The sequence below is a fragment of the Poecilia mexicana genome, unplaced genomic scaffold (genome assembly GCF_051168715.1).
Source record: "Poecilia mexicana isolate PSO_F unplaced genomic scaffold, ASM5116871v1 scaffold_9, whole genome shotgun sequence".
Lineage (NCBI taxonomy): Eukaryota > Metazoa > Chordata > Actinopteri > Cyprinodontiformes > Poeciliidae > Poecilia > Poecilia mexicana.
The window spans coordinates 20,428,602-20,455,378 of record NW_028263378.1 but is presented as its reverse complement, the minus strand read 5'-3'; the positions used below and the strand labels follow the sequence as shown (position 1 = coordinate 20,455,378).

General features: G+C 39.9%; 1 protein-coding gene across 1 annotated transcript in view; it reads left to right on the top strand.

The window, feature by feature from the left end:
* adgrv1 (adhesion G protein-coupled receptor V1) overlaps window positions 1-26,777 on the top strand; it is a 93,352-nt gene that overhangs the window by 50,033 nt on the left and 16,542 nt on the right. The window contains exons 86-90 of the mRNA XM_088008962.1: window positions 1,351-1,511; window positions 1,699-1,799; window positions 16,890-17,006; window positions 19,448-19,626; window positions 23,783-23,940. Coding sequence (XP_087865088.1) covers window positions 1,351-1,511; window positions 1,699-1,799; window positions 16,890-17,006; window positions 19,448-19,626; window positions 23,783-23,940 — 716 coding nt within the window. The remainder of the gene's footprint in view (window positions 1-1,350; window positions 1,512-1,698; window positions 1,800-16,889; window positions 17,007-19,447; window positions 19,627-23,782; window positions 23,941-26,777) is intronic.

Here is a 26,777-nt window from a genome sequence, read left to right as displayed (position 1 = left end):
CAGGCTTAACTTTCCATTAAAACCGTTCATATTATGTCATTACTTTAAGTCAAGGAATCCATCTTTAAAATATATGTCAGCACTTACTTGCCTGAAGGTTTTAGCCTAAGGCTGTTTAAGGTCCTCATTTACAGTTTGGCACTGGGCAGCTGGTTTGGATTTGTCTTTGACACACCAAATTATAATAAAAAGTTGAAAACAGTAAATGACAGGTGAATTTCTTATTTGGGATATAAAGCTCCTTAGAAATGTATTCATATCACTTATAATCATCCTAAGTGTGTTCACTACAAACTCTATCGTATGGTTTTATTCTTGCAAGTGAAAATCAGAAAAAAATGTGGTGTGTATTTGCAATTGATCACTGCCTTCATTTTTCAAATAAAGAAATTAGCAAAGACCAAATGAGGTAAACTGCATGAATTCATCTGGGTTAGGATCAAAATAGAAGAGGTTGATTATTTCATTGTGCGACATGCTCTACGTCCCCCCCCCCCCCCCTCACACATATAAACAACGCTTCAATGACATATATTCCCCACCATCGAAGCGCCAAAGTTTACTTAATTATGACTTTAGTTGCGCAGATAAATTCTGTACTGTTTTCCCAAGCACAGAAAAAGCAATGTTTTATGATATTTTCCCTTTAAATAGCCAGCAATGGCTGAGTTAGAGGTCACTGACTCCGGCTCTCGCTGCCTCAACCTCTCTAATTTCCTTCTTTCTTTATTTCTCAGCTATTAACTTTTATTTTGTGACAAGGAACAGTTTCCTTTCCGGTGAAAAGTCCAAGTTCGGTCTCTTATTAAGGCTCCTTAAAGGCCAGAGCATGTCTTTTTTTGTTCTCATATTTGGACATTCCAGCTGCTGCACTCTGTGTCCTCCCACCCAGAGTCAGTTTCTGGAGGACATTTCTAGGGCGTGGAATGGGAACACTTGGCTGGAACACGCTGTTACAAGTTAAAAATTGGCAGGTATGGTTTGGCCAGTGAAGCTGTTTGGGATGAATAAACACAAGGGAAGAGAAAATACATGTGAGGCCGAGAGTTCAAAAGGCTGAGAAGAAATAACCATTATGATTAGTTAGCTGTTTCCGTAAATCCCACACAAATCGGAAAAAACGTATATGTTCTCTATTTTCTTAGATTTTCATCGCTGTAAAGACCCTATTCCAGATTTTTTTCTTTGCTTGAGAAATCTTAATCCCCCTTGTGCAACTCACACATATTTTAAATTCTATTTTCAGGTGGGTGAGATCTAAAAATCCTCAAACATTAAAGGGGAAAAGTATAAAGAAATATGTAATCTCAACCTGCTTTGTCTCCTCTCTTAAACTCTCTTCTCTGCTAGCTGGTCATCTGATGGACACTACTGCAGGGTTGTGAAGGAAAGTGGCAGTTATGTGGAGTGTGCATGCTCCCACTTGTCTGTCTATGCAGCGCATGCAGAGTTTGTTGCACTTGCATCCTACAACGAGGCCTTCTTTGCGTCAGGATTTATTTGTATCTCAGGTATGAAAAACTGTTTTTTTATTTTTATTTCTCTTTCAAATATTTCATTTGTGAAAGATACATCAAATATGCTCCAACTAAAGGCTTATATTCAGGTTTTAGTTTGGAGTTTAATTTGTCATATTGGTCCCTATGGATATCTTAATAAGTTGTAATAAATTATCAATGCATTTTTCATTTTTTTTAGGGTTTGCATTGGCCATCGTATCCCATGTACTGTGCTCCCATTCTCCCATGTTTGCTGCCAAACTGCTCACTCACATGTTGGTGGCCTGCCTTGGAACTCAGGTAACGTTTTGGCTTTTTGATTTAACTTAACACAAATTCACACCTGATTTTTATGTTATCCTTAAAAGTCGATACAAGCAGGATAAATGAAATAGGTGCATTACTCTATAAACACACATCCCCATCGGGACTCATGACGCTCATATGTGTCGGCGTCTCTATGCCGTGGAGATGCTTTGTTTTCAACAGTGGTGCGGATAAAGACTGGTTGGAGGCTGGAAAAGACATAAAAGTTGGGTGCGAATTAAATATACCAAAGATTAAATCAAACATGTTAGTGCAACCTAATCCTAATCTGGTAGAGGAATATCCCAGTTCTAATGGAGTGTCTAAATAGTCTACCAAATTTTTATTTAAAAAAAAAAAAAAAAAAAGAATAAATACTCTATAATTGATAGAGGTTGTAACATAGCAAAACCTGAAAAATGTCCAGGGGTATGAATACTTCTGCAGGGTATTACAAGCAAAAAGGCTGCTGGATGTGAATAAATCATGATCAATGTGTTGATCTTGATCTTATTTCAAATCGCTAAATTAAATCAAAACGCAGACAGCAATTGAGAGCAAACACATGCACAGAGAAACACATGCATGCTGCCAAGCCATCTCTTTGGCCTGCAAGATATCTCACAGGTATTTTTCTTGGAAATGTGCATGGATGTGAATACACACATCATCACATATCATCAATTGCACAGTTTGCGGGCTGCTGCGTCCTGACAACGCAGCCATGTCCACCCCGCACCTGCGGCCATTAGAAACGCAACCATTGAGTGAGATAGATATGTAGCTACAGGTCAGTCCTTCATCTGGTTCTGATCGTGTGTGTGTGTGTGTGTGTGTGTGTGTGTGTGTGTGTGTGTGTGTGTGTGTGTGTATGTGACTGTGTGCGTCTGTGCGTGAGTGAGTGCGGGACTGGTAATTTTCCACTGATCCCCTCTGTCCTCATTGGTTGACAAACACAATCAACTCTGAAGTAGACTTCAGGGGCTAGCCTCCACAGTCTTGACCCGTTTATGGCCCAGGCAGAACCTGAAAGGGTTTTGGATGGAAAATTCCAGCCCGTTCTCTCAGTTTAATACTCGACTGTACTTTGAGGCTTTCTTTCCCCTCGATTGTGCCGATGCTTTAGCGGTCCCGATGGAGTTCTCCGGCTCCCGAGCCAAGATCCGTTAATGAAAGGGAGGTTCGATGTCCAGATTCACAAGCTGGAGCTCCAGCTAAATGTGTTATCACCTAATGAGGTGGACCCCTCAAGACAGGAGGCCGTCTAGCAGCAATCATTTGGAAGCGATGATGGCTGCAAGTGTGCTGGTGTGCTCAATAAGAGATCAGCCCACATGTTCCTTCACACAATCGCTTCGTCTTGGAAATGAAATGGGTGATACGAAAATACTTGTTATATTTAAATCAACCCCTCCCCAGTAGGTAATTTGTATATGCAGTTTTGTTCTCACTGTCCCCTGGTTTCCTTTCAGTCCTGGCCAAGCAGCTGTCACTGGTGTCAGGTTATTCTGTCATCCTTGTAGGCTAGTCACTGCTCCTCCTACACTTCCAGATTTTATATTTTTGGATTAGATAATTGTTTTACTTGTAAAAAAAAATGAGTGAACTTGAACTGGTAAAAAAAAAAGGTAAAAATGCTTTGATTTCCTTAAATCTTTGTAAAATGACCTCCTTTACCCCTACGCTCATTTGCATGAATATTATAGTGTAAAAAAGTTTAATATTTTTCAGATTAGAACAATGACCCAGTGATTACTTACAGTAGAGCATGTGTTAAAAATTTGAATTTATGGTCGTACCTACCTCTATTTCTTAAGAGTACCTTCACCAGTGGCACCTCTACCATAAACGTTTTAGTTGCTACCAACCGTCCTCACATTTCTTGCTGGATATTTTTTTTTCTTTTATACTTGATTACTGTGCTTGACCGAATTGTTCGAGTTCATTTAAGGTGGCTGATTTCATAGCATGCCTTTTAAGTACAAAGGCTTTCCCATGAGGTTGGATTTTATTGTTAGCCTGCTCTATCAATCTCAAAACTACTCTTAATGTGTGTTTAGGATGATTGTTTTACTGGAAAACCCAAATTAGTCCAGGTCTAAACCATATGAACCAAACAATCACCCGAAAAGGAAATTGGTCAGGATGTTCAAGAACAACCATAAACTGCAAACCACTGAAGGACTTCTGTTACTGTCCACCAGAAAGAAAGTAAGGTTTCAGTCACCGTGTGCCAGAGGGTTTCCGCCGTCTAAGCACCATTCTGAGCATCCGTTTTGCTGCCAGTGACACTGGTGCCCTAACCAAGGAGAACGGAATAATGAACTATCTCCAAGTGTAGCAACTTCACTGGTCTACACTTGAAAAGTGATAAATAAAACTATTAGGCTTCAACGAGGACCTTTGTAATGCTCTGGTCCTTTCATGCTTGGGCAAGGCTTAATGCTTAAAAGCAGAGTCTGTGCCAGGAGACGAAGCAGTTTTAATAAACTCCCATTTCTGTCAGTAGCGACACTCTGAGCTGCACCTGCAAGAACAGACACTTGTCGATGGCTACAGAAATTCATGATCAAAGTGCAGCTTGCTAAGGGCCATTTATTCAAATATTAGTAGGCGTGTATTATATTTATTTGAGCTTACATGTTGAATCCTGTGCAGTTTAGAGAAATGATCACTGAAGTTGTATGGTAAATTTGCAAAGAGTCTGAATAGTGTTCAGCTTTTTTTTTTTTTTTTTTTTTGTCTCTGGAAATAACAATAGGTCTGACTGCATTCCTCCACTGCAGAAACTTCCAGACACATGTTGCTCCTCATTGGGTTCACTCTGTTAACAAAACCAAAACAGAAAGGTTTTGGAGGACACCTGGAGACCGTGTTTGTGCTGCTGCTCTCACTCCGCCACCACAACTAGTCTAAATAACTTATCACTGCCGGATTATAGTCGAGTTTTTGTAGTTCTTGTTTATGAACTGTGCCTTGATTTTCCAGTGTGAACTTGAAGAAGCCATCGGACCTGCAAATAGCAGAGAAGAAGTCAATGACAGCACTGTCTCTTGCACTTCCGGTCTTCGGCCTCGTTAATGCTTCACTCCTGGTTTGGACTGTCAGCTTCTGTTCCAGCCCTGCCTGTGACAAAGAGGCCTCTCCTCATGTGGTGACTGGAGTTAGTCACTGCCTCTGTCCTCTGTGTGTGGAAAAAATTAGAGCTGCCATTAGGATTAATGTCTGTCTCCACCAGCTACAGCCACAGAGAGGGAATGGGAATGATGTCCCTTTTCTCTCTGAGAGCTTAAGAGTTTAAATCATTTGAAATTTGATGAAAATAAAACCCTCAGAGGGTTCCTCTGCATTATTTTGAATAGTTTTTAAATAAAATTGCCCTCTTTTTATTTTGCATGGCCTTTCTCAACCTTATCCAGTGATGAGTTAGGAAGCATCTCAGGCCTCGAGCAACATGGTTGGTTATTATTAGGAGATAATAAGAAGTAGGGATACAAGCAAGAGCAGAAGATAAATCGATCTGTGAATCAGTTATGTTACATCGGTTCCGGAGTAAATTGTGTTTAGTGTGTAAATGTTCTCGTTTTCTGTAAATCCTTATGCCCTTCTTAATCCCACATTTCAAATGTGTTGGTGCAACAACAATCAGGGTTTTAGCACGAAACATGTTAAATCAGAAAAGCGTGATCGAACGCAAACTGCTGGAAATATAATTCGCAATAAAAGGTTTCTGCTAAAGTCATGATTTGGATAAAAACATTCAGCGTTTTAAGACTTGTGATGTACTGGAAATGTAATATTTACTTTTTGATTACTTTGCTGAAAACCCCAAAGAGAAGCCTGTTGAGTTCATCAGCTGTTCTTGATCTAAAATGTCTGTGAATTTCAAAGATTTCAGTGATGTTAATTATTGAATTAACATTAGATTGGTTATTCACAAGCTGATGTTTTCAAGCCTCTCTCTTAATTATGAATGTCCACCTGCAGCCAATGAAAACACATTTAAGCCCTTTTATGGCTATTCCAAATAAATGAAATGCATTTGTTAACATGGAATATCTATTTCACAATCACATAATTGTGTTCAAAGTACACTTTGGGGTTTTCTACATTTTTAGCGTGAGATTAGGCTCTCACTGACTGAACAATGAATTTGTTTTTAGACTCTTTACAAATGTTTACCTTGAATGCCAATGAATTGGTCCATTCTGGTTCTATTTATTTGTGTTACTAATACAGCAGAATAGGTTTGCAGGTTTTATTGCTCAAAAAGTTTTTTTTTTTTTATTTATTGTGCATGTATTGCCGTTCTGTCTGTAGCTGTCAATGAAGTATTTAATGGAAATGTGGGTGTATAGCCACAAAATGCTATTGTGGGAAAGGAAATCTACTCTCTATCTCTCTCTTGCAAAATTTAAACTCCATCCATTGTGAGTACAGTGTCACACACGTCATGTAGTGTGTGAACGTTTTCCCCAGCAGTTTCAGTGTTTTATTCCTGCTTCTGGGAGGTGTTTCAGTGACTCCTATTTCCTGTTGTTAAGGATTTCCTGTCAGTTTTTGAACCGACTCCAGCATTGAGAAGTTTGTTCTGCAGACTCCACGCATGGCCAAACCCAACATCAAGTTCTTTCACTCTTATGCAACACCAGCCACCGTCGCTATCCCTTCCTGAGCAAAAATATAAAAGCCGTTTGACTGACAAAAGTTTTTATTTTCTATTTCAACCCAGAACGATGAGCTCAGCTATCAAGCGGGAAAGTTAATGACTGAGCGGTCCAAGACTTTACCATTTTTGTTCAGGAAATGAGATAAACGCCAGCATTAAGTGCGCTTTCCAGGGATGTTTATATGTTCCCATCATGACCAAATCCATTTAAATCCATAAACAGAGCGAGTTAGAGTGCCTGGGTTTTAGCAGATCTCCAGCTGACGTCAGAGAGCCCCCGTTATTTTTGATCAAATCTATGCTTGTGCAAAAATAAAGCATCAAGAATAGTAGAAAGAGGAAGAACAGGTACAGCTTTTTATGCCCTCTCCTAAAATCTCCTTACTATCATGATATTTATCAATGGTTCCCTTCTGCACTCCCTGCCAAAGAAAACAAAATGTCCTTGATAGGACTTTAATGCAATACTAAGGCCTCTTGTGTCTGTCAGGCTGAGCTATTGGCTGGCAGATGATGGAAGGGTATAAAGTATCAGCACTCAGGACCCTTTATTACTGCGTGTGTGTGCAGACAAGACAGTGGAGAGGTGAAGATGGCCTCCTGGGAGACTCACATTACGCTCTCACTAGCTACAGCTGCACGCCAGGTGCTTAGTGTTGTCCTGACTTGATCTGCTCACAGTCTGCAGCACTGTCCTTCTTCCAACATGTTCCTCGCTGTTGACCTTTCTTGTTCTCCCTTTTGTTGAAATGGGAGTCTGAACTTTGCAAAGTGTTGCGCCTCGAGAAAGAAGTCATGCCCAATCCATTTTCCACATTTTGTCACATTACAGCATCAGGCTTCGATGTACTTTATTCGAAATTTATGTGGTCAGTTCGTAAAATAATTCACAAAGAAGAACGGTCAAAACTTTCAGCCTCTAAATGTGAGAATCCCCAAAAGACTTGCAGCTGTACAAGCCACAGAATTCTGTTCTGCACAGTGTTGACTCAAGCGGGTTGAATACAAATGCATAGTAATCATTTCAGATGTTTGTTTGGGGGGAAAAAAGTAGAAGAAAAAGTTTAAGGGGTTTTAAAGGGCACCACAAATCATATTCATTTGGCCTTTCATGGCTTTATTTTCTGTGTAATTCGATCAGTTCTTTTGTTTGCTTTTTGCATTTTGTTGTCTTTTGACATATGTGTATTTATACCATGTGCTATTCTCGTTTCCGCTTATGTCTCAAGGTGCTGCTGGTCTGAACTAATGCAAAACAGTATTTTTATTTTTATTTTTTTATTGTTTGTGCATAATCTGTGTGACTTATCTATTCAACTTCTAAGAATCAGCTGCATGTAGGCCTTCAGTGACCAATAAAAAGTTGTATTATTGATCTTTAAACCATCAGGAGGGTTGAAACTCACTCTGACCCCTCTGGACTCTGGAAGTTACATATTTAGAGGTTTCCAAATGTGTGTTGTCCTAACAGCTGGTGACCCTTAAAATAAATACACTTTCCTCTAATTCCACATGAAGTAGGAGAGTTCAGCAGTTGTTATCTGACTGCTGTTAAAATATTAAGCTAAACCATATGAACTCTTACATATCATCAGCGAATAGTTGCAATAGAGACAGTTTTAAAGTTCTGATTGAAAGATCCGAGTCTCACAGCTTTTCAAAAGAAACGTCATCAGTTCATTACTTGTCCTTTTATTCGTAATCTATATCGCTTTGAAAGAGTTTTCACGCCCCTTTAGTTATTTTACAACGGTGCTTTGCACACAAAATTACAATAGTGAGAAATCTGAAAACATCAGTCAGCAAACATCCCGTTGCTGATGAGTCTTAGCAACAGGATCACGAAGACCAAGCAGCAAAACATGTCAGGTCAGGGATAAAGTTGTAGAAACATTTAAAGCGGTGAAAATAGGTTATAAAACAATATTCCAATCTTCCGACATCTCACAGAGCACTTTTCAGTCCATCACTCGAAAAGGAAAAGAGCATGGAAACCTAATGAGACACGACTCTCTGAAAGGAGAAAGTTCATCAGAGAAGCAGTCGAGAAGCCAGTGGAGATGGATGGAAGACTTTGTGGCATAACAGTCTGATATGCCACAAATCTTATATGTACGGAAAAGTAAAAATGAAAAAAACAGTATATGAGCAAAGCCATAAGAGTCACTACAGTAAACATGTGAATGTAGTCCGATGTTTGAGGCTGAAATCGTATCCTTTGGCACACATGCAAAAGACCATGTGCATTACAGACTCAGCACACCCCTCATTACGGGATCACACCATCCCCCCCGTTAAACGCTGGTGGTGGCTGCATGTTGTGGGACTGAAAACCATCCACACTGAAACCATCCCAGGTTGACCAAAGCGCTGAGGCTCCAAAAATTACATAAAATAAATTAAACGTAAAAGAATGAAGTTGCTGACGAGTACTGCAGAAAAACAGTCTTAGCAACATAGATAAAACACTTCCTTTGTCTCGTTCACTAAGCACAAAGATTATTAGAAATACCAATGGATCTTCTAATATATGCTTAATGTATTAATTAATGACGGTCATTAATGTTGAAATTTTCTTCTGACTGTGGAGTCATTTTGTTCGTCAGTGACCTGATGAACCAGGACTGCTGCGATACTGTCAATGAATTCAGGGAGCCTCTCTCAAAGTCCTGCTCTATTTTTGGTGTTCCAGTTTGTCTTGGCTGAGCTTCATGTGCCGAGTTGGCTGAACTTTGCAGGTTTTCACAATTGTTTACCATGAACTTGTCGAGGTCGCCCGTGTTGCCGCCTCGGACATGATGTTTTGCAGCAGCTTTACAAATGAAGCCAAGCAGAATGTTTTGCAGTTCTTGTGTCACTTGTAGTAATACGGTATCGTTTTTTTTGTTTGTTTGTTTGTTTGTTTGTTTTGCTTCATTGTTAAGAGTGACAGTTCTTTAAATGCAACTGAACAGAAAGCTTAAAGCTATTGAAGTGAGATGGGAAGTCTAACGCATTTCTAAAAAAAAAAAAAAGAGGAAGTGAAATTGTGCTTGTGGATTTAGGAGGGCCGACTCTGTGACCTAAAATAGACAATCGAGAGCCGCCAACTTCCTCAGTGAATCAGGAAGGCTTAAATACAGGAAGGAAACATCTTTCAGTGTAATCTAAGATAACTGTATCTGTAATGACTCCATTTTGTTTAGACTGGCCTTAAACTCTTTGTTTAGAGTTTCTGTTCATGAGCTTGATTTGATATTTGGAGTTTAAAGCTGCAGTATGTAAAAAATATATTTATAAATATATGTTTTTTACATATTTATTAGAATTGTCACTAAGTCACGGCAGTATAATGAGACAGATAATCTGTGAAAAAATTAAGCCCCTTTGCTTCCTCCATGAAGTTCTACCAATCAGAAATAACCAATCAGAGCCAGGAGGACGGTCTTATCTCTGTCAATCGGGCTTGTGTATGCGCTGCAGCTGTGCTTCGGACGGAGAAGCAACTTACCGTTACTGGAAAACTGTTTATCTGCCATCATCAGTGTTCATGCTAACTAGCATGAGCTCTGCTGTGAGGAAGAAGCTGTAGCACAGCAGAGAGCAATGTTTGAGCAACATGTACATGAGCAACATTGGCAGCGCTAAGACCTGCCTCCTGACTCTGATTGGTTGTTTTTGACTGGAAGCGCTGTAATTTTTGCAGACGGCAGGAGGCAGAGGAGCTGGATATTTTTTTTTTTTTTTTTTTTTTTTTTTACAAATGATCTGTCTGAAAAATGTCAGGACGTAGTCTACTGTCAGGAAACTATGTAATAGTTGTTTTTTTTAAATATGTAAAAATATTTTTTTTTTTTAGTAAAGCTACGTGCTGCAGCTTTAAAGTGATGTTCAGTGTATTCACTGGAAAACTCAGAATTCAGACAGGTCATAACAAGCATTGACACATCGTACATATACGCTCCGTCACAATCAAGTCACTCTGTTCACACAGCTGTTTTCAACGTTATCGAAAAGCAGTGCCAAAATAGATTAATGACTGGGCAAACAGCTTTTGCAAATTGATATGTGCCATTTAAATCAGCCTTTCAAACTGTTACTCACATATCTTAATCATAGTTGCAAACTCTTTTCAAAAGTAGCCTATAGGGGTCGCTAAAGCTCTACGACTGAAGCCCAACCGCAGCAGCTGTGAATGAAGTGGCTGATCAATGATTACCCTGAGAGCTGCTTCGTTTTATGACTAAACCCTTTTTGGCACAGACTTGGAAATAACTACATGGATAAAAAAAAAAAAATTGCACAAATCAACTGCTGCAGGTTTTGTTGTGAGAATAAATGCACCTGTGGAGAGTAAACTTTGGCAAACTGACCTCATATCAGCAAATTTCCCTGCTGGTAAGGAAAAAAACATGTAATAAATTAATATAAGCGGATTAAACCAAAATTCTCAAACAGTTGAAAGTTAGTTTAGTCTTTCAATCGACTTGTTCACTGAATCTAAGCCTTCTGAAGAAAAAGAAGAAGGCAGGTGTTTACGGGGCTCCTGGCGTTTCTGCTCAGCGCCAGTACTAATTAAATCTAAATCACACACCTCAGTAACCGTTTGGCTTCAAAGCCTCCTACTGACAGATGATGGTAGATGTGTCCCGTATAGATTGCCTGTTGATTGTTGTTGCTTCTTTAACAGACTTTTGGAAAAATCATCTACAAGCCAAAGGATTTCTAACTTCTGATTTCGCTCACGTATCGCGATCACAATAAAAGCATCTTAGAGTGGATACAATTGATGTGCTTTATAGCAGCTTGTAAAAGTATTCACACCCCTTGCTGTTTGTCACATTACATCCACAAACGTCATTGTTTTATCTGTGTTTTATGTCACAGTTCAACACACAAAGTAGGTCATAACTGTGAATTGAAGTAAAGATGGCATACAGTTCTTTATCAGATGAAAACCTTAAATGTCTGCATTTATTTTTCAACTTCCCTTCTTCTGATATGCCTCCATCAAACCTATGTGACCTAATGTCGTAAGAAGTCAGTCCAATGTTTCGTATGACAAATGTGAAAAGGCTGAAGTGATAGGAATGGTTTTTCAAGACAAATCCCTTGTCCTGATTGGGAATCAATGGAGAAAGGTCTATGCATCACTTAGCTTGATAAAGGAGCCCTGCTTACAGTACCAGCCCCAGCTGAGGTAGACACTTATCCATTGAGGTCTGCGGAAGGCCAAAGCAGACCCGCTGAGTGTGCTTGTTCAAAGAGTTGACCTTGAACAGCTGCTTACATTGTTTGTACAGCTGTGCTAGATGCACACCACTCTGTCCGCGTGGGTTTGTGTTGCAAAGAGATCTCAGTCTGCTTCCCTCCGGAGGTTGAGGAAGAGAAATTCTAGAGGCTTCTCAGCAGTGGTCCCGGTGTGATGGAAAATCAGGGAGGCTGCTCGTTGACTGTTGGACCAGGAGGAAGAGGAGGCCTACTGGAATGCAGCTAAATGTGCTTCATGTGGGTGGCTCAGCTTGGAGCGCGCATATGGAGGAGTGAGTGCTGCCACTGGCATCTAGAAGCGTGCAGTACAACAAATGGTAGGGTCACAACAAAAATAGCATAGTGGGCACTGTTTGTGTGCATGCACTCCTTGAAATATGCAATCTATAATAGAATGCATTGCAAAAAAAAAAAAAAAAACAACCCAGAACTGTGATTGGTCAAGATTTGTGAATATCCTAGAATAGAAGTATTTTCCACCAAAGACACGGTGAACTTGCTGACACTTTCTCATGTTTTGATCCTCTTTTTGCTGAGTCACACAAGATCAAAGAGAAACTTTCTGACTCCTGGCCTCCAATTTGTTCAAGAAATATATCAGCTGTTCCCAGAACCAAGGTGAAGGTTCTAGATATTGTCCCGCAGCGTTGCACGCTGGACCACAGACACGTTGTTCCGCTCCCGCTGTGTGTGTACTCACACAAACAAGTGGAGGTGCAGCGGTGTGCTTGTTTGGAGGTAAAACAGACCACAAGGGGGGTGGATATTTATCTGCCAACAGCTTGTTCAGCATCTGTGGCTCAATGCAAGATTCAACACAAAACACCTGTGAACTTTAGCTCTTCCGTCTTACACAACTGCTGCATAACATTTGCGATCATATGCACAGCATATGCACACATTATGATATTAAACTATTAATCCAGACGTGCAACTGCTTCTGCACATCCATGGGAAAATAAACACATTCTGCCCCATTTGCTCTGACTCACCTAAATACAACAAACAACTGAGCTGACACTGGCTGCATTTGTGACTCACACCGTACACTGCCCCCATGGTAAAATAGGGTGGGGAAAGCATCGTGTTGTGGGAATGCTTCTTTTTTTTCAGCAGGGACACAGAAACTGGTCAAAGTTGATTAGACGACGTGTGGAGTTAAACACAGGGCAATTGAAGAAAACCTGTATGAGACTCCTAAAGGCTTGAGTCAGTGAGGCATAAAGGAATAGTTTAGATCACAGCGTATTCAAGTGTTGCAGTCAACGTTCGGACTTAAAACTGTGGCAAGACTTCAAAGTTGTTGATTGCAGATATTCTCCTTCCAATTCGCTAATTCTGGGCTGTTTGGCAAAGAATAATCTACAAAAAAATAAATCAGTCTTAAGACGTACGAATCTCGTTTGGATGCACTTCCAGAGACTCGCAGCTGTAAATTCTCTGTGCTTGTAATATAAACAAACGTGAAACGATTTTGAATCGTTTGCCAGGCTCTCTTTGTAATACTTGCCAAGGACGGTCAAAATTAGAATTTTGCTGGGAGAGATTGTGGTTCACTGATGCCCAACGATTAGACGAAGAATGCTGGAATAAGAAAAGCATACATTTAGCTTTTCTTTCTCAAATCTTCACAATGACACAGTGCTGGGTGCTGGCTGATGCTGGAGCCAGCTAGATCAAACCGGTAGCTGTTAGAAAGAAGGGGGAGGTGAAGGAGAAATGAGGGGAAAGAGGAGGAGGGGAGATGAGATGTAAAGATGGAGTAGATGGGAAGGCCAGGAAAAAAAAAGTGGGATAAAGAAGGCAAGGTAGAAGAAGTCTTTGCAGTGGAAAAGGAAGCAGGAAGTCTTTTGGAAAGGCTCGGATGGACATGCAGGCAGATGGTTCAGACCCCTACTCCCTCAGTGATGTAATGCATCGGGTTTATGCTATTTTTAGCTGCACTAGTACGCTTTGCATGAGCGTAGGCCTATCGATCAGCCCCACAATTCACCAGGAGAGGGGGAGAGCTGCAACTAAGCAGCAGAAAATAGCTTCACTAATCATTATTTTTTTTCTTTCGCAAAGGTTTAGCGTTTGTGTTCCTCTTAATTGTTAGTGTCTGATCAAGGTTTGCAGAACTGTTTCGTCTGGCTTTACATTTCAGTGCAAATTGTTTTGTTTTCAGGGAGTTTATTTTCTTCCACCTTCTGCATCAAAACTGATATAAATTTGTTATAAAAGTATTACTGATTTCACTTTAAAAATGAGGTAACTTTATGTTATTAAAGGTAAAGTTTAAACAGTAATGATTTCTTGGTTAATGTCAAGATGTCATAACAAAGACATTTTGAATAATGTCAACTTTGTATTAAAAGTGTCATAATTTACCGAATGACGCTTTATGACAACAGTCACAAATATTCATGAAGGCTTATTCATGTTCATGACAGGTGTTATGTCATGTTTATGAAAGTGTCATGACAGTCTTATTCACCCCCTTTCAAATAAAGTGTTACCCTGGCAAATATTTGATGTAAATTTTAGGACATCATGTTAATATTGTTTGTACGGTATAACAGAGTAATATGTCCAGTGGTTTGAGCATTTCATCCCGTTTCAAACACAGATTAGATTTTATGTGATAGAACATATAAATACATAATTATTTAGTGGATCTGAAAAGCGTGGACATAGAAAGGTCCTAGTTCAGATATGAAATTATATTTTGAGCTTTGAACTCTCATTAAGTTCTAAGCTCTCTAATTTTGTTTAATCCAAAAATAGAGCAATTAGAGCTACTGCAAACCCACAAATACATTCTCATCCACCTCACAAGCTGGGAAAGGACACAGCTTCACATTTTCAGTTTCACATTTTCAGTTTCATATATTTCCGGAAAATGTATTGCTTGCCTTAGATTTCAATCTTACATCACAGTCATACATTACCAGAAGTTGTAGTAACCTACCCATATTTAGCATTTCCTGTTATCAGAGAGCTTGCAGGCAAACACACAGGACCATTTTCCAGTGCGTGTTTTGAGAAAGTCTGCAGCCTGAGGGTATAGACAGGTCGACTCCTGGTGAAACAAAGCAAAGAAGCAGCAGACAGGCACATGAGAAGTTTTACATCTGCGCCTGTGACCCCGGGCCCTCCCCCTCTTAGATTTTACTTTAATGCATACATTAAAAAAATAGGTTCAGTAATTGTACATGTTTTATATGTTTTCTCTTTCTCACAGGTTTAAAAACACTTTTTCATTGCTTTGATTGTGACCCAAAAGTTTCTTCTTTTGTTCTCTCTATTTAGACAAAAATATAAGGCAAGAAATATAAACTTGTTTTACTTTAGAACTCAATGAAAATCATACTGCTGTCATAAATAACATTAATGCATTTTTATGCAGTATAAAACCTTTGTCAATATTTTTATTTTTAATTAAATAATTTAGATGAATTGACCTAAGCAACAAATAAACACCTGTTAAATTAGTTTAAATTTTTAAGTGCATTTTGCACATAAAATATTTATATTATGTACTTTTACTCTTCATAGCAAAAGAAAATCCAGTAGCCAGGCTGCTGAGCAGACAGGCTGCTATTAGCGTTCTGTTATTCTGAAACATTGTCGCTTAAACGTGCTGCTTCCCTTTGCATCAGGAAGGGAAGCAATTTCAAACAGCCAAATTAGTCCTTCTCCTATAAGCTGGACCCTTATTTCAGCCAGCTGACCAGCAGCACATAGCAGCAGTTTGCTACTCCGTTCACTCTTTAACTTCCTGTGGTATTTATGCTAGGTTTTTAAATTGTAGGAACGATTCTTGCCTTCTGAAATCCACACTTTGTCTTATTGAAGGCAGTCCAATGCTAAAACCTCAGATCAAAATGTGGTAAAATGTTACGTCATTTATATGTAAAGTGTTTCCCTGGAGATTTCTTTCTATCTTTTTATTGGTTTTCTTTTGGAATAGTTGCGTGTCACAATTTTTCTTCTGTGAAATCGCCCGTCTGTGCCAGCAAACACAGTCTGTCATTGCACAGCGTTTGTTCCCATAACATACCTGGCCAGCCTCTCCACTAGGCACAACTCCAGGCTGTTCAGTCACGAGTTCCCGTCCTGTGCTATTCCTCCCACTCACATCCTCCAGGCACCGCTTGGAACATGCACAGGAAGCTGACTCAGGAGTTTTTAAGGGATTAAAAACATAGGGACAGTTCTTTACATTTCCACTTAGAAGCTGCATGCTAGGGCTTTTTTTTTTTTTTTTTTACGAAAGGTGAAGTTGGGTAATCATTTCGGGTTCTCAGAATCAGCTTGCAAAATGTGAAAAGATGTGAGTGAAAACAGAAGCAATTTGGAAAGAAAGGGTAGAAAACATGATGCAGAAAACTTGGTGTTTGTTCTTGCATAACCAGGCACAAATGGGGTTATGTAATTACCGTTAGGCTAAAACCAGGTAAAATACTGAACTGGGGAAAACTCAGTAAGATTAGTAAGAAGTTAACAAAGTCCCCTGTTGCTGCTGTCTTCCATTCATGCTCATTCTGCTCGGCTGAGCAGGCAATGAGCCAACAGGCGGTCGGTTATGTAACAACTGCCTGACTGCATTTACTCCATGAGTGAAGGAAGCTCTGTGACAGACAGCTGAGCAGCAGCGTTTCCTGCTGCCCTCCTGAGTTTTCCTCAAAGATTTTGCCTCTATTGTAAACAAGGTTTCACCTTGACCCATAACTCTTCTTTTTTTTTTTTTTGTCGCCGTCATCCTAATGTATTTTTTTCTCTCTTGCATACAGCGATGTGTTTTTCTGTGTTTTTCTAACGCAGCATGGAAGCAGTTCACTTCCAAGACGTGCATGAAAATCAACGTGGAAGGACATGAACATTTTATTTTTAGTGTTGTGTGATAACAAGTTAGTAGAAAATGATTTTAGTTCAGCAGATTCTTCTTTTGTTTGTTTCTTAATTACGTCAAAGCTTTAGTAATGTGTAAAGCAAACATCATAGTTTAACCATGAAATATTTTTCTGACAGTGTGAGAAGTTTCAGTCATGCAAAATGAGAACTTGGTTCCCAAAAGACACAAATCCTGCCAACGAAAAGAAAATCTGTGTGCTTTTCCTTTAATTAAGAAATGAAAGGTTTGTGTTTGCTAATGTGTCTTTTATCTGTTTTTTTTTCTGCAGATATGCTTTCTGGTGTCAGCTTTCCGTGGTCCAGTATTTTCAGATGACAGCTGTGCTACTCTGGCGCTATTCTGCCACTATTTCCATCTGAGTCAGTTTTTCTGGATGCTCATACAGGTAAAACATAAATACAACATCCTCAAAGCTGAACAAAATAAATGAAATGCTGAGAATTTTGTCACAGAGTACACATGTGTAAATAACTGAATAGAGTCATTTACACATATGTAAGCCACATGTGTTATTGGTGGAGTGTTATGTGATTAACTCCAGAACCATCTGAGGGGAACAGACTAAAGCAACAGTGTAACACTGGTTCACTGCAATGTCGACGTGCAGAACCTGCTTAATGTTTTTTCATGCCTGCTTGTTCACAGACTGTGACTTTGGAAGCTTTCATAAATGAAACCAAAATGAAATGAGCCGTGACTGACCAACAGGTTTTTAGACACACATGGTTCTCATTAATATGGCAACAGAGCTGATATAGATCTGTGTTATAAGCCAATGCTTAGCCCAGACAGGGCTTGGTTCAAGTATGAGGAGAAGTGTTGCATGGCAACAATTACTTTAGACTTTGAGTGGTTTTTTTTTTTTCAGCAGCCTAGAAGCGTCTCCGTTCATATCTGTACTGTCAGCAAATGCACTGGCTGAGAGGAGAAGCCCTGCAGACACTTGCTTTCATTAACATGCAATGCTAAAACCCAATTGTCCTCTTTATCAGTCCCGGTTAGCGCACACCGCTCATCCCCCCCCCACCCCCCACCTATTAGGTTGTTGCTTTCAGATAAGTGACTGAAAAGAGTGAGCACCATCAACAAGTGTTACACCCGAAAAAGTCTCGGATCAATAACAGCAGACTGTGTGTATGTGGGGATCTGCATGTCCAGCATCAGTTCAGAAGAACGCACCTCTTGGCACGACGACAGAAATTAAATCTGTGTCCACAAATGCAGTTTCGAGACTGCAGAGGCGTTAAGAGAGGCTCTCGGGTTACTGCAAATGTTCATAGTGTTTCATAACAACACAAGTATTTCAGCTGCAGAGAGAAGCCCTGCAGGCTCGCCTGTAGTAAGTGTTTTTCATTTCTCAGCGTGCCAGTTTGAAAGTCAAACAAGTACCTGAGGTACTAGTTTTACAGCTTTGTACACAATGCCTGTGAATACGTTATCAGCAGGTGAACATATTTGATCATAACAATGGGCAAGAGGTTCATTCAGTTTATTTAGTACCTTCCAAAAGTATTCATAATGTTATTATGTTGTTGTTTTTTTTTCATTTTACAATGCTTCAAATGACCTCAGATGTAAGAACTCATGGTAACTCTGGAGGAGCTGCACAGATCCACAGCTCAGCTACTGATGAGACAACATCAACATTTTGGTCTCCATTCACGATATGTGTGGTGGAACATGGTGGTGGCAGGAATTTAATGTTCAACCAATTTGGTACCTTCATTATTTAAGTGGATTTCAGTGGAAACCTTTCAACAACAATTAGAATACACTTCGTAGTTCCCCTAAAACTTTGATGTACTCTTAGTGGAAATCCGATCAGCTCTGATGATAATCTGGTGTTTCATTCTCCACCACTGGATATTTAGATTTAAACTGCAAGATAACTCCATATTCTCAGTTCAGTCTGGCCTTGAGCGTCCACAGGTAAACCTAAACTGATCTCAGTCAGTCAGCCTTCTGATCTGCATCCCAAGCCAGTTTGCCTGGCAACACAATCCTTTGCATCAACAGTCGGTGAGTGATGCAGCCACTGCAGTGGCAACAACTCAGCACAAAGTTACCTGTAATCCTCTCTCTCTCCGCGCTGCTCACAGCCAAGGAACATAAAGCTCTTGGCTCTGAATGACTCCGCTCTCCTGTGTCATTACACTGCAGTCAGATTGTTACACAACCTTTCTATCTGCCTTGTGTTTATTCTGAGAGGTTTTACGCCTGTTTTTTTAGTGATCATACAATATGGTGGAGAGAGCATTATCAGTTACTTTAAGAATTAGATCTCACTGTCGTTTGTTGCATCACGTTTCCCTGAGCGCAAATCTCATATCTGAGTGTTTGCAATCAGATCGTCACCAGTCATTTATAGCTGTTTGTGTATTATATAAGCCTGAAGTCAAACTCAAACTAATCTCGGCTCTCTGTTCTCGCCCATCTGGACCAAAAGCTGCTGAAGTCTTCCTGCAGGTAGAAGGCACTGTGTCTGCTTTGCAAGACAGGTGTTCAGAAAGTCTGCTTATGTAACGGTGCAAGGCTTAGCGTGTCAGACGGATGAGACGGTAAAACCCAGCTAAATTATAAAGCAAACACAGCTATTTTGGCTGTGATGCAAGCTATCACTTTCTATCTACTCACAAGCAGAAAATCCAGGAAAATCCTTGAGAAATCATTCATCATTTTCTGATCTGTTAAGGTTGTATTTATTTCTTTTTTCTTTTTTTCTTTTTTTTTTTGCTACTTTAGGATTTTTTTATTCACAATCATTTGTGCTTGTACTTTGGTATTTCTTTCCAGTAAATTGTCTGTTTCCCTGAACTGTTTTCTCAGGCTGTGAACTTCTGGCAAGTGCTGGTGATGAATGATGAGCACACAGAGCGGCGCTACCTGCTCTACTTCCTCCTAGGCTGGGGACTTCCTGCCCTGGTCATCATCGTCCTGGTTATTGTTTTGCTCGGTGGCTTTGGGTGGACCATTCATGCTGCGTATGGAGTGGTGCATGGAGATGTGTAAGTTTGAAAATGTATTGAAATGCATGCATAGTACCTACCACTCAGAATGAATGTAAAAATGAATGTTGGGTTTTCAATAATGCACTTTAGCTCCTTCTTTTGTTGAAGTTGTTTGTTTTTTGATCATAAAACGACTTCAGGGAATTTTACACCCGTCATTTGGAGCCAACTGTGGGTTTCAGGATATTTGACCACTCTTATCAGTACAGCTCATTTTCATTCTTCAGTTTCTCACAGTCAACCTGACCTTGAAGGTCCAGAAATTTTCTGAATTAAAAAACAAAAACTTCTTGAAGTTGTTTTATTATCAATCCACCCTGAAAGAATAACAATTAGAAAGCTTCCAAAGATCCCAAAGGAATCTGATTTCCATTGTCATTGTGCAAGAGAGCAAATGTCTGACTGATCAAAAGGTATTGTTTTGAACCAACATCAGAAAAAATAAATTAATCTGGTTTTAAAGAGCACACTCAAGTGTCCCTTTTTAGCACTTCTCTGAATCATGCGGGCTGACTGCAGTTTTCTATTTGCTCGGAGGGGAAACTCAGGATCAGCGTGAAAGGAAAACACCTGAGTCAGTGACGTCATATGAGGAGGCCTCTCGTCCAATCAGCTGAATGATTTAGGAAACGAGTCTCAGTGTTTGCATTCATCGCGCCACACAGAAACCTGACTCTTTGGTGGATTTTTTTATTTATTTATTTTCTGAAATCACTTCCTGTCTATCTATAGTTTTAAATAACGGACTAAATCACTTTGTAAAAAAAGTCCCTTTGATGGGTGTGTCTGTTTACCTATGGGTTGGTCTTCCTTTTTCATGTGCTGAAAAGGATGGGTTGAGCTCATCGCTGATGAAGCCTGAAACTTTGAATCACATCCTTAAACTAGCCGGTGGTCTTAGGTGGGGCTGTTATCCTTGGGATCGAGTGAGGGAGTGTGTTTCCTGTGGCTGGGTGTGAGACAGTAAGGGCACACATGAGGGATTTTAGGACACAGTGGAGGGTATTCAGTTTCCCCTGGAGAACATACCCTCCTATTTGAAGGAGCCTTTACATTCATTCACCCGTCTCTTTTACTCCCGATCAGAGTAAATAGGTTGCCTCTTGTTTCCTCACCAACCCAGCTGTCTCGGTTTCACCCTGTCTGCGTACAAACGAGCCTTAAGCTCAGGTTCTACGTCACAGAGGTGTTTTCAAGGTAATTGTATCTGGGAGGACCAGCAGTTGTTAAGTCTTGGGGAGACGCACACGAAGTGAGTGAAACTGATTGTGGATCATGCCGTTTCTTTTACAGCAGCATTGTAATACTTAGGATGTTAACAAGACCTTTGAAACGTTGAAATTAGAGGAGAAACTTCATCCTTAACTCCAAACCCTCCCTAAGTCCCAGAAGGGTGAAAGTACAACGGGCTTCACATAAATCTAACTACAGCTTTAAAAAGAGAAGCAAATACTTTTTTTTTTTTAGGTTACACAGACAATTAAAGAGAAGCTGCGTTCAAAATTCCACTAACAGCATTTAATATGCAGAATTAGTTTGAAATTATTTATTGGGTAGCTTTGTTATGACCCGTTTTGACAGGATTGTCCAGTTATCAAAATAACCCTGTACTACTGGATCCAGTATAGACCAATCCATGCTGGGGTTTGTTTAACACTGCCAGGTTGTCCTATGGGTTTTCCTCATTATTCTGCAGAATTTTAACATAAAACACTTATATAAAAGTGATTTCAATACTTAACATTAAGGCTGCGAGGGCCCAGGGGCAAAGCACAACCCATGCATGGAGGCCTTAGTCCTCGTGGTGGTGGTCACAGGTTCGATTCCCGGCCTGGCGACATTTACCGCACGTCTTCCCCCGTGTCTGATTACTCTGCTTCCTGTCGAACTACTTTCAAATAAAGGCCACTAGAGCCAATAAAACCTTAAAAAAGAATGGAACGTAATTCCCAAACGACTGAACATGTTCTATTTGTCTTGAAATGAATGATTCATCTACTCAGTCATAAAATTTCCTCATCACTTAATGCTCCAGTGAACTGTTAGTAGTAAGTGACAGATTGGGAGTAACAGCAGCCGATTCCCGAAGTGGGTGGGCAAATAAAATCACTGAGGGTGCAAAGGTCGCCAACAGAGTTTCGAGCTGCGGGTTAATTTAAGAACAGTTTAAATTCTCAAGCAGCTGCATCCAAAAGTGCATTGCAATACAAAGCTTTAGATGTAGTTTTGTAAAACAAGAGACCATGAACTGTAAAGTGGTGGAGATGTGCTCTCTAGAGTGATAAATTATGTGTCTTTCTGATTAGCCCAGGTTGACAGTTGCTAGGCAAACTTCACTTTCCTGACTGCCAAAGACCGAGTATAAAGTTCGAGACAGAGGATATTATGACATCCAGCTGGCGTGTTGTTGGTCCCTCAGCTCCAGAGAAAGGAACGCTGATCCTTCTGCATACCGAGACATTTTAGATGTTTCTTTTGTGTCTAAGGAGTGAATATGTGGGAAAAGTTTGGGTTTAGCCCCTACAGTTCTAACATGGATGAGCACTAGCGCACAAAGGCCTGGCCTAAACCTAAAAAAAAAACACCTTTTGGGATGAATTAGAGCAAATTGTAAGTCAGTTGTTGTTTTTTTTGTGCCGTATCAGCATTTGACTTTGCCAGTGTTATCTGTGAAGAAAGGTCAAACTGACCATAACCATAGTGTTGCATCTTGCAGAAAGCCATTCTAGAAGACTTGAAGCTGTTTTAGCTGCAAATGGTGTTAAATGTTGTATCAAAACCTTTTTATTAAGAATGGAGTGTAATTTCCAAATATGCACAAAGGCAAGTGTTTCAATATGGTGGCAATCTTTAAACCCAGCCTTTCTTTTTTTTTTTTTTTTTTCGCCTTCGGAAGAAGCTAATTGAAGTCTGATCAGGTTGGGTCAAACTGGGTCAAAGTTTATAACACAATGTTTGATGAAAACTACTCAAGATTTCGTCTCACCGTAAATCCAGTATTTGGGTCAAAAGACCCAGTAGTTTTTGTTCAGTATATACTTCTTGGCATTAGAGTTTCTTTAAGTCCTTTTATTGTCTTATTTGTTCAAATTTGAATTACTGTTATAGTCAAGTAAAATGTTACCATATCATGCCAATAATAAATGTACATTTCATAAACTTTGAGCTTGAGCTCAGAGTTCTGTCCATAAGGTCATTGGACTGAGTGATTCATGACCTCATGCTGTCTGGTAAATATAAAAAGAAAATGCACCGAGTGACCCTTACAGCTGGGGAAAGTTTCTTCATCCTCTTTAGGAATCCCTAGAAATTTTTATGTTATCTGAGTCTTCGAATACAGCTGGCTCTCCCCCTCATAAAAACAAGCAGCACTGACACCCATTTCCTATTAAAGCTGAATTGGTGGGAGGATATGACACACATATTTATTTGGCATACCTCCTTATATTTTGGCTAGCACAGCTCTAATTAGTTTACAGCACCAGCTCAATCCTATCAGTAACTCTTTGCTCCCACCAAACTAGTTTGTGTTGTTAAAAAAAAGTACAAAAGTCACGTGAGCATTCAGCTCTGCTCAATTCTCATATGGGCATGAAGGATTTTTCAGAGGAAAACGTTTAAAATGACAAATATGCATATACAAGAGAAAGATTATGGCAAAACACCAGCTGAAATAGAACCTTGCCCCATATAGATAAATTATTTCAATTTATCCTCAATCACCGCTTTTCTAGAGAGCTTTCAGTACATACATGGTTTTTTCTGGTGATTTTCGTCCAAGTCTTAAATAAGGAGAACAAGTGACCTTGTTGTTTATCCGCTTGCCGCACTGGGGTGGCCTTGTTGCTCAGCAGAGTTAATAATGAACATGTTTTGCTTTCACTGCTGTTGAACAGTAATCCTTTAAGTCTTAGGAAGGCTCAGAAGTCTCACTGAGAAAATCCTGTTCATGAAATATGAAGAAAAGTTTCAAAAATAGACACAGTGAGAAAGAGACTAAGAGCTAAAAACACCCGGCTCTACAAAAAAACCATGTGATGTGTGATTTCCAGACCTCCACGCTGAACACACGCTAATGTGTTTGTTCTTTCTTTTAAAAGAAGTACACAGCGTAAAACACAGTTTCTAACATGTTTCCGTATCTCTTCTCCAGATGCTTCATCCCAAACATCTATGCAGCTCTGTGCACGGCGGTGTTGGTGCCTCTCATCTGCTTGGTTGCAGTGCTGGTTATATTTTTCCACGCCTACCAGGTAACTGAGCAGTGGAAGGCCTACGATGACATGTATCGTGGAAGGACAAACAGCACAGGTAACCAATGTAATCATTTCAGTGTTTTTTTTGTTTCTTTTACTTGTTTCCAAATATGTGAAGAGACACACATCCATCCCCTGTTTACACAGGCAAACTGAGCTATGCAAAAACTATTATTCCCCTTGAGGTTTTCCACATTTTGTCACTCTAAAACCACAGTGTAAACTGGGGGGGTGGTGGTTATGTCTTAGACAATAAAAAATATTTAATTATAGACCTTCTGAAAGATTTTTATTGATTTTAGGTCTGACTTTTCTGGACTTTTTCGTTCTAAAATATGAAAATACTTTTCTCTAAACTCATTTTCATCTAATGTCAACAAAAGGCAGAATGTATAGATATTTGATTTGTACTTCCTAAGATTAAATAATATTTTACGGATTTTCACATTAAGATAATTAAGTACTATGCAAATAACTGACTTCATTTGACTGAGGTCAAGAAGGACACAGACAAAATAAAACTGTCTGGCTTTATGTTTAAGGCTGTTTTCATACTGGGATGACTCTTTCTCCTAACTTACCCCACTTGTATTCAGAAACATAAACAGAAAAAACCCCCCACTGAAAGTCATGTTGTTGTGAGTGAAACAATGCAACTTGTATTTATTCAGCCATCACATCTATTTGGCTAAGGATACCACTTGAAATCCCTTTTAACTACAAGTGGTAAATGCTCTTACTATAATAACGTACCAAGATGTGTGCAAACACTCTTGAACTTCTACACGATTAAGTTGTGTTGTCTGGATAGAAATAACTCTCAGCAGAAGTGGGAGAGGAGTGAATCAGAGCTACTCACTCAGTGCAGTCAGTCATTTTGCCCACTCATGAAGATCCAACCAAACATCTTCAGTCTCTCATCATTCAGGTTGTTATCACTGACAATCAGCAGGCTTTTTAGCTGCTTTGTGCTCAGTCACAAACCAAACCTGACTTAATGCATTTTGCTCTGTACACTTTTTTTCCCCCTAAAACTGAAGGAACAAGGTGATCAAATGAAAGGAGAGTAGATGGCTGCAAATGCTTTGCAGTAAAGTTCTCATTTTGTACTATGGACGCTACACTCACCCTATGTGAGCATCTACGGTCCAGTGCACCACCGTACCTTTAAATTGTATTTATGTTAGTTGAAGGCACAAAAACTTGGCAGCACTGACTGATCAAAGTTTAGAGGAATTAACCGTGTTGACTCTGCCTTCCTGTTATCTGGAAGACTCTGCCTTCCAGATAACAGACTCTGTTGAGTCTGTTATCTGGAAACATAATGACTCAACGGAATCCTGTTTGCACACAGAAACCATCCGTAAAGCTTCCACACTAAATATAGCGTTTTCAATTTCATTTTGATTTATTGGAGCCTCATGCAAAGAAATCTGTGGTGTCCACAGACTCTCTCACAAATGTCCAAAGTCCAAAACAAATTTTAAAAATAACAAACAAGATCTGGGAACATCCCTTGTTCGTTGCTTCCTATCGTTGCTTCATCACCAGCGGCTCACAGCACAAACAGCAAAGCCTGCACTTACGTTAACCTGAGGGCAGTCATGTTTTTGGATTGTGGCACAATGGTAGACTCCCTGAAGATAACCGGCAGAACATGCAAACTCCATGCTGAAACACCCCAGGGTGAGGGTCACATCTGCACAAACATATTTAGCAAAATTCAGCTCATTTTTGGGGACACTGACAGATTCCCAACCTCCGATATGAAGCAGCCTTGGAACTACTAATTTGAATTTATTTCTCTATCGAACACAGCTGAAGGTTCTTTCTGTTATCATCTATCAGACTCTTTATCGCTCGCGCACATTCACTTCAAGTTCAACCTTGACGTTTCCAATTAGCTGTCAAATTCGTAGGACTCTTGTTGCTTATACTGAGGTCACAATTTTCAAACTCCTCACTGCAGGAAACAGCCGGTGTGATAAGTCGAGGTCTAATCTTTCTACTGGCGCAGGAGTGTGAGAAGCCCACATGTTAAACTCACAGGACTATGTGAAATATAGCAGGACCGCTGACGTCAGCAGGATCGGGTCAGCGTCTGCCTGAGCACGCTGCGTAGCACTTGTGAACACATACCTATCAGAGAATGACTGGAACTCTCCCGCTGTGCCCGACGCAGTGCTGGGCAATGAGAAGGAAGCAAACTGAACTTGAAATTAGGGATATCAACATGTCATCTGAGAACCCTTATCGCAGCCCAGCTCAACCCACGAGGAGTGTTTATGAGACTTGATGTTCTTCCTGATACAAGCTTTTTACAGCACCAGTTGCTCCATGAACACACGCTGCTCAGGCATTGATTGGCCAGAGCAGGAATCAACAAATGCATGTGATGGATAAGGTTTTATTGCAAAGTGTTTTATTGTTTACAGTGCCTAGTGAGCGTACTTTACCTTTTGAACATTAGCAACAAACAGAAACTTGAATTCATTTCACCAGGATTTTATGAGAGACTATCACAGAAGTGTGAAGTGAAGGCTTTTTGTTTTGTAAAAAAAAAAGAAAAGAAAACAACAGTGTTGGTAATTTTTGATGTAGCCATCATTTCTTTGTCGAATCACCTCAACATTATGCTGCCGTCGCCGTGTTTCACCTGTGTTCTGGGTCATGTGGAGAGTCATGTTTCCGCCATATACAGCATTTGGCATTTAGGGCAAAAAGTCAAGTCTAGGTTTTATCTAACCAGAGCGCTCCCTCCCATGTGTTTACCCCACTTGGGGTATTGATTCAAGGGTTATGAATAGTTTTGAAAGTCCCTATGGCCTCGGTCATTGTCTGTCCAGTTAATTTATCAGCCACCCAGACCTATGTTTACAGTTTGAAACTCTT